Genomic DNA, 8,364 nt, shown 5'->3' with positions numbered 1-8,364 from the left:
TCAAACAACATTTAAATATTTTTTCTTACATTTTATAAAAAATATTTCTAAAGTGTGAAACCTTTAGAGATTTTTAAGTTCGTTTTTTTCTCTTTTTTATCATAATATTTCTTAAGTGAAACCTTTAGAGATTTTTAAGTTCGTTTTTTTTTTCTTTTCTTTTCTTTTATGTCATTTTAAAATGTCTAAAGTGAAACCTTTAGAGAATAAGACAATTCTGGAAAGTGGAAAGCACATTGCCTACAATAAGGTACGTTATATTGTGCAGCAATTACATTTTTAAAAACGTCTGAGATGTTAAAGTCCATTTTTAAAAACGTTGCTTCGACGCACCGCCGCGTCCTCTGCGTGTTCAACGCATGCGATATTTGCTCTGTGGAACAGAGGCAAAACTCGCTTCTCCTTCCTCTCCAAACCTCATTCGCACAAAGAATGAGGGCCATTGTGTCGCTCTCGTGGCATACCTGACCTCGTTCACATAAAGAATGAGGATCATCTTGGCATGGACGGGACGAGGAACGACGTAGAACCGCGAGGGCCACTCGGGCCTGCCTCGCGCTGCCTGGACGGTTCAGCCTCCTCAGGAGCATCCAGGGATGTGGAAACATCAGCATCCTTGCTTCGAAGGATGAGTCGAGTATTCCTCAAGGTTTACAGCATCTCAACAGAGAAGAGTAAAGCTCCAGATCAACGCTCGAGCAGAGTGATCTCAGGAACCCACTCGTTATAGCTGCGACTTTCTTCACAGAACATGTGAAGCTTCTCCAGAGCTGGATCCTCCCACGAGTCCTCAGCTGGGTTCTGTTGTGATGAAGAAAAATGCAAGTTTAGCATGGCACCCAAAACGTTGCAAATGCATATAGTTTCTGCTTTTGCTAATGAGTGTAAACTATTTTCTTTTGCGCAAACATACCGTGATAAGAATGCAGTGAGCATCCTCAAATTGTTCAGTACTGTCACCAACAATCTCAGAAAGACGTTGCATGTCATTCACTCTAACGATGCTGATGTCGTTGTCGAAACAGAAGGCTTGGATGAGAGTGAAGTGGATTTGGAGAGCGATGTCGCACTCAAACTCCTCATCCATCGCCAGGACGCAGAAAGACACGCTGTCTGGGTCACTGAAATACAAGAAAAGGCAAATTATAAGCACAACGTGTACTACTAAACCAATCGAAACGCTTAATTAAAGATGTTGCATAGAGAAAAAAACAATAGACAGCATACTCACACATTCATAACTTTGGCAGACTCGTAAACGCCAGTGGTAAGGCGGTCGTTCGCTTTGGCAGAAACCAAAACTTCTTCCAGTGCTTTTCCAGTGCACTGAGCTCTCTCGCTGGGCTTCTGGATGAGAACTTCCTCAAGAGTCATGATGATGCTGGTAGTAATTCCACAAGGAGCAGATAGCAGAACTGAAGCTGGATGTAATCCTTAAGGATTAATGCTCTAACGGCGTGAGCTCGCTGCTTTTATACTCCCCGGCTCGTGGTGGCTATGAAAGAAGCGTTCTCTGATTGGTTCGTCTGAATGGTGCATTGGTATGCTAATGTTATTGTCACACTCCGGCTCTTGGCAGATTGATGAGGGCTGTAATGTTACTTTTTAAGACTTGCTGCAGACTTCAATTAATTATTTTTTATCATTTCAGTTTTATCTTATAAAACCGAATACGTTTGAGCAGTAGGCCCTATGTTATTTTTATACTGTAGTCTATTTTTATTTAATTAATATATTTTTACACTATTTACAAAAGCATATTTATTTATTTTGCTATGTGTTATGTTTTAGTACGGTGTGTGGTTTTTTTGTTTGTTTAACTCCAGACCAAGCAAGTTATATTTACACAGTTTAAAAGTAGCCTAATATCTCTCCTCACTCTCTTTAACATTTAACATTGTTCTACTTGGAATACGTTTCTCTTTTAGACCTATAGGCCTACTTTGATTTAAATATTTAGTAGGTATTTAGCAATGTATTTAGTAAAGCGAAATATAAATATTACAGAGGGTGAAATTACATTTCTACAAGCTATGTTTTCGCCTGAAATTCAGTATTTTTAGTAGAGAATTTAATGGTGAAAGTGAGCAAATGTGGATAAGGGATCGCATCCCCCGCCCTCAGCGCAAAAGACAGGTGGAGTGTGGCCATCTGTGGACACTGAAACGGTCCTATTGTGAGTTCAGAAATTTCCATTATTAGACGCCTTTACAAATGCAAATAAGATGCGCGTGCCATGACGCCCCGCTGCCCAATCTGGCCTGCAACAGCCACGGACCCCGTGATCAGAGGCAACTTTCCAAATGTATAGGCCACCCTGAAAATTCAGCAATGTTTATATTCGTATATTCTCCACGTGCAGAAACATTTGCATCTTTAACGCATTTAATGACGCGCGTTTAGATGCGTTGATATTTTGGCCATTTTATTGACAGGTGGTTTTAAATCTGTACAAAGATAATTTGGGGGAAAAAATCCTATGCTATGAATCATGTAGAAAAACATCAGAATCGCAGATCATTACGAATGCAAGCTTGTAGCTATGGAAGAAAAGAAAGGAGTTTCTAGGTTATTTGAGAGGCTCGAGATAACAGGTTGACGCTGACTGATATAGGCCTATTGTTTCCCTGCAGAACAGGAGCAGATGGAGAGGCCTCACTTTAGGGTGCCCCCATTGGCCCCTCGCAGCCCAGCAGCGCATATGACTATTGTGTGCAAGTTTGTTGTGTGTCTAGAATGGTGCATAGATTCAGTTAAACTTTTGGTTAAAGTGAAGCTGCAGCTAGGAAAAACTACAGAATGTAAAATTACATTTAATATTTTGCAAGTTGAGTTTCATACATGCAAACGATAAAAATTATAGCCTAAAAACTTTTAAAAAAGAAAAGAAAAAATGCACTTGCAAAATACAGAACGTCCTATAGAGCTTAAATTTGTGCTTTATTTACACAGTACAGAGCACAAAAACAAAGAAGAAGAAAGAACTGGTTTCAAATAGCAAAGACACTTGCAACGAGTATAGATGCATTGTTCTAGTAGGCCTATCACATCTGCAATCCGGGCATCCCGTCCCTGCCCCCCTTACTGCGCAAGAGTGACAGGTGTTCCAAGACAAACCTGCTCGAGCGCAAAGCAGACTAATCGAACAATTGCTTTTACTTAGTCCCTCCTGCAGCTGCAGATTAAGACAGTCATCTGTTACAAAACCATTGCATATTTCTCTATATGACTTAGCTGTCATCAAAGGAATAAAAGTCAGCCAAAAGTTTGGTCAGATGTGTTGAAGATTTAAATAAAAGCTACATGCATAGGAACTAAACAAATAGGCCTATGGCTTACTCATTAAAGGTTGTTGATTCTACATGCAGTTAAGAATATTTATATCATGTTTATTATCGAAAGGCACTATAAAAAGTGTTTGTATCTGTAGGCATAGATAGAAGTCTCAATTGCTAAATACAGCAGAAATTTGCTCAGCTGATCCTTTGTCTTCCCCATCAACAGATGGGGAGTGTTTCCATAGCAAAAAGAGAAGCACGTCCAGATGCCACGCGCCGTTAGTCCGCTCATCTTGGGTATGCAAATTAGCCACGCGTATGTGATACAATCAGCAATAGGTAATAAATAACCTTCAGCACATAAAATCAACACCAAAGGTTTGGTGAATTCACCCATCTCTGATAACCACGTTATCTAGATTTTGTATTTAATAAAAATGCTTGCTCGAGCTATATGTTGTTTGTCATTACAATTAATTAACCACTCTTATTTGCTAAACTCTATTTTTAGAAACAATCAAAACACGCCAAAACGAATATGCCTAACTATTCGCGGATTGAGCAATGATGGAATGTATAGGCCTACATGTTGGTTAAGTTACTCATAATGTGATTGATTTTGTTTGGATTGTTTCAATATGTTAGGTTAAAATTTATATAAGGAAGTTTATCGTATCTGAAACTGGCCAGCGTTGGCCACCAGCTTTTTTGCATTATAGTTCATAAAGCAGTAAAACCATTTCAATGAACAATATCTATTGACAAAAATTGTAAAATGCTTAAATGTTTCATCTCATTTTAGATGATATAATAGCATGTCACATCTCAAAAAAGCATTTCTAAACTATCTCTGTGAGCTTGATGCTACATGCGCGCATTGAATTTACGCCGCGTCTTTTGAGTAGAATAAGTTGCTCTATTTAATTAGGACAAAAGTGAAAGGATCAGAGTTTGATCCTTTCTTACAGTTCTATTGATGTCACGCATGTCTAAAGGCACGCGCCTTGGATACGTCCGTTTCTTTATTGTTCTGAACAGCCAATCAGAACGCGGGGTGCAAACGCGTGCCACTCTCCCACTATAAGTACTGGTCGCGTGTCTGGAAACTCACTCACAATTTATTCCGCTCCGCTCGAGCCTCTACTGTACTTCAAACACAGCTACTGCCTACTTCAATCCAAACCAAGATGGTGAATGAAGGAAAATCTCTTGCCGAAGCCCTGCTGTCTGCCAAGGCGGAGGGTCGCCTCACTGTTGGCGTCTATGAATGCGCAAAAATAATGAACGAGTAAGTTCGGAGGAACTTCTTCCATGCGATAGCTAATCCATGTCTACTTGACCATATTATTATGCTACTGTTTGGGGGTAACTCATTTCAAACCTACTTTTGTTTTCACAGGGACCCTGATAGCGTGTCTTTCTGCCTTTTGGCCACTGATGACTTTGAGTGCGACATCGCTCTCCAGATTCATTTTACTCTGATCCAAGCGTTTTGCTTTGACAACGACATCAGCATCGTCAGAGTAAACGACCTGAAACGTCTCAACGCTCTTGTTGGTGCCAAGGGTCAACTTGAGGACGCTCACTGTGTCCTTATAACGGTGAGAATATTTTCATATCTAACATCTTTATGCAAGAGCATGTTAATTTCTCCCAAGACTTGGTTTTTAAAACCCTTCCTCTCTGTTTTAACAGAACCCAGCTGAGGACTCGTGGGAGGATCCAGCTCTGGAGAAGCTTCACATGTTCTGTGAAGAAAGTCGCAGCTATAACGAGTGGGTTCCTGAGATCACTCTGCTCGAGCGTTGATCTGGAGCTTTACTCTTCTCTGTTGAGATGCTGTAAACCTTGAGGAATACTCGACTCATCCTTCGAAGCAAGGATGCTGATGTTTCCACATCCCTGGATGCTCCTGAGGAGGCTGAACCGTCCAGGCAGCGCGAGGCAGGCCCGAGTGGCCCTCGCGGTTCTACGTCGTTCCTCGTCCCGTCCATGCCAAGATGATCCTCATTCTTTATGTGAATGAGGTCAGGTATGCCACGAGAGCGACACAATGGCCCTCATTCTTTGTGCGGATGAGGTTTGGAGAGGAAGGAGAAGCGAGTTTTGCCTCTGTTCCACAGAGCAATATCGCATGCGTTGGACACGCAGAGGACGCGGCGGTGCGTCGAAGCAACGTTTTTAAAAATGGACTTTAACATCTCGGACATTTTTACAAATGTAATTGCTGCACAATATAACGTATCTTATTGTCGGCAATGTGCTTTCCACTTTCCAGAATTGTCTTATTCTCTAAAGGTTTCACTTTAGAAATATTAATATGACATAAAAGAAAAAAAAAACGGAAAAAAAACCTAACTTAAAAATCTCCAAAGGTTCAACTTTAGAAAAATGTGATTTACAAAAAAAAGACAATATTTAAATATGCTCTTAAATTTGTTTGTAGAAGACAAAGGAAAATGAAAAAAAAAATGTGGAAATGATTACATTTGTCTGAAGATTTTACTTTAGATATTTTGTATGAGTCAAAAATGAATACAAATAAAAGATAGTTTGAATTAAACTTGTTTGTGAAGCAACTTATTTTTGTACATGTCATGAAAAGTGTTTTGAGTCAGCAGGAAACTGTCAGTGACATGGGCCTCATCTTTGGTTGCAGAGAAAACCTTAATAAGCAGAATATTTCATTAATGTCATAATTTTTACTCACAAAAACTGAAAACACTATATGCATGCTCTCAATTTTTATGCGAGTTGACTTTTATACTAAAACATTACAGAGTAGTCTTCCCACAAAGGCCTAAAAACTATAAGGTTAATTTCTAAATGTAGGCTACATTTATCTCTAAATCAGCCTGATTAGCTTGTGAGTTCATGATGAATGAGATGGACATCGCTTATAAAATTAACCAATAACATTTAGATCTTATAATGAAAGTTGCACTTTTATGTAAACATTTGCTCAACAGAAGCACAGAAGAAATCATAAAGCTAAACCAGTATAATCTGTAATGAGGGACAAACCTGATCTCACCCAAAAAGATGTCATTTATAGTCCTAATTAACTCACCAAAACATCTACAGTAATGAAGAAAGAAATTAAGTTTTTTAGTAACCACAGTATAAATGCACTGTTAACTCTAATATATAAGCAATAAAACAATCATTACATAATTACATATTCAGAGTTATGAAATGAAGGCCTTTCTTTGAACAGCTTTAAAATAATATAAATGAGGATTCCATGCATGGTAACTCAATATTACTACTTAATATCTCAGACTGCTGGTGTACGGATGGCCAAAACATGGAGACATGTAAGTGGTTGTTATCTCTGTCCTGTTGATGTTTGTTGTAAACAGTCAGCAAGAAAGAAAACAGCAATAACAGTAAAATAGCAGATTTTTTTTGCATTAGTATTGTAGAGAAAAAATACACAGACGTACGGATCCTGAGTTTAGTCATAACTAAGCCATAGCTTCTCTTTTTCGGCAATATATTTTATTGCATTTTATTATTTTTAGCCAATTTAGTTGAAATAGTTAAGCAAAAAGTACACTATGCAATTCAAAGTTGTCTGCTAACAACTACTGCAGACTGCACTGAAAACTTCACACAAGTTTACACAAATTTTGACTTCATTGCTTTGAAGCTTCACATTTACATTTGTTTAACACATTAAACATGGTTTAAAGTGCATTGTTAATTATACAAGATATTACACAATAGTCTCATTCACCTCAGGCACATTGTGATAGAACGTGTTAAATGCATTTTCCAATGAAAGTTAAGCCTTTCCACAAGAGTGATAGATCAAGAAAGCATTGGGGAGGATTAATTATCTACAAATTAAACAAACTACATATATTTTTGCTACTACAGCTTCTAATAAAGTGTGTCCGATTAACTAAAGTAACATCAACCTAAATGAATCATCAGCATATATTAGTGTACTGATTCAAAAGAATCTCTAATACTGACTGAACTTCCTCCTGCATATATTAGTGAAGTGTGATTTCCTCTGCTCAGCTAAGATAACAGAACCTTCCTAACAACAGCATCTGATTGGTTAAGAAAGTGCCATCTGGCCACCCTCCCACACTTCCCCCATAGTCTCAAACTTATTATTATGTTGTGAAACAAGAAAGTAATTATATGAGATTGTAGCTTTTAGCACATGTAACCTTTGGCAATTGACATGCTGTCCATAGACTTAAAAAAAAACCTAAATATTTATATATTTTTAAATATGAATGTAAATGAAAATATCCGATCACTCTTGGATCGTTCTCCCCATTTCTTTAACTTTCTTTTTGCTTTTCTTTTTACTTTTTACCTTTAAAATGGTTCTGCAGTGAACATTTTTTAAAAGTAAAAAGAAATAATTCCATTAACACGAAGCCATAAAAACCATGTATAATTGTGCAAGACTTAGCAGACTTGGTTAGTTTGCAGACATAGTTTGAAACAGATTTAGATTGAGCATTGCATGCAAGGTATCTCAAGTCACCTACTCTTATACCACATTAAAATAATGAGCATGATTGCAGAAGTTATATAAGATAGAACCAAAAGTTATAAGCAACTGTTTCTCAACTTATCTTTTAATCAAGCTATGCATTTCATATTTTTAACATTCAGAAACATATCATGCCTCAGGGTGCAGCTGAATTTGCATCACCCCTGCAACTCACTCTTTGTTTTAAACTACCAAAAGGGTAAAGAAGCAATCAAATAAGCCCCTGCAGAACAATAAGTCAGCATGCAGGCGAGCTCCATTGTGCTCTTTCAGACAGCCAGTGCCTGCAGAATACAAATAAAGCCAAGCCCTAAAACCTACCCAGAGACTAGGCCACAAAAACCTCTCCATCTGCTCTGCTGCATAATGAGCTGGAGTGAAGGTGCCTCGCAGGGGGAGGCGAGGAAGAGGGACGGGGCGGCCCTGTGCCTGGCACAAGCCGGTCGCTATACAACCGTCCCCTCGGGATATCTGCCTCTCACCCCCCTCCAGCACAGAGTGGCCCTCACAAAGGCCTCCAACGGGGACGTGTTCTACTGGTGGACCACTTTGGAGGACTGAGGGAGG

At 38.8% G+C, this 8,364-nt stretch overlaps 1 protein-coding gene and 1 pseudogene across 1 annotated transcript; one reads left to right on the top strand and one right to left on the bottom strand.

Annotated features, from left to right (window-relative positions):
• Positions 1 to 405: 405 nt before the first annotated feature.
• Positions 406 to 1,426, bottom strand: gadd45gb.1 (growth arrest and DNA-damage-inducible, gamma b, tandem duplicate 1). Its single transcript, XM_016477275.1, has 3 exons — positions 1,232 to 1,426; positions 914 to 1,121; positions 406 to 801 (listed from the first exon to the last, which is right to left on the bottom strand). The coding sequence occupies exons 1-3, from the start codon at positions 1,372 to 1,374 to the stop codon at positions 688 to 690; spliced, it is 465 nt and encodes a 154-aa protein (XP_016332761.1). The 5' UTR covers positions 1,375 to 1,426; the 3' UTR covers positions 406 to 687.
• A 2,828-nt stretch (positions 1,427 to 4,254) lies between these two features.
• On the top strand, positions 4,255 to 5,377 carry LOC107681115 (growth arrest and DNA damage-inducible protein GADD45 gamma-like; annotated as a pseudogene).
• The last annotated feature ends 2,987 nt before the right edge of the window (positions 5,378 to 8,364 follow it).

The sequence above is a fragment of the Sinocyclocheilus anshuiensis genome, unplaced genomic scaffold (genome assembly GCF_001515605.1).
Source record: "Sinocyclocheilus anshuiensis isolate Anshui unplaced genomic scaffold, SAMN03320099.WGS_v1.1 scaffold412, whole genome shotgun sequence".
NCBI classification, from domain to species: domain Eukaryota; kingdom Metazoa; phylum Chordata; class Actinopteri; order Cypriniformes; family Cyprinidae; genus Sinocyclocheilus; species Sinocyclocheilus anshuiensis.
The sequence above is the reverse complement of the archived record's forward strand: the minus strand, read 5'-3'. Positions and strand labels throughout refer to the sequence as shown.

Excerpts from the sequence above, each read along its gene's own strand:
- gadd45gb.1 (XM_016477275.1), bottom strand. The coding sequence starts at position 1,374 with ATGACTCTTGAGGAAGTTCTCATCCAGAAGCCCAGCGAGAGAGCTCAG. Across the intron at positions 1,122-1,231 it reads TCTGCCAAAGTTATGAATGT|TGACCCAGACAGCGTGTCTT; the intron begins GTGAGTATGCTG and ends CTTGTATTTCAG. Across the intron at positions 802-913 it reads CTCACTGCATTCTTATCACG|AACCCAGCTGAGGACTCGTG; the intron begins GTATGTTTGCGC and ends TCATCACAACAG.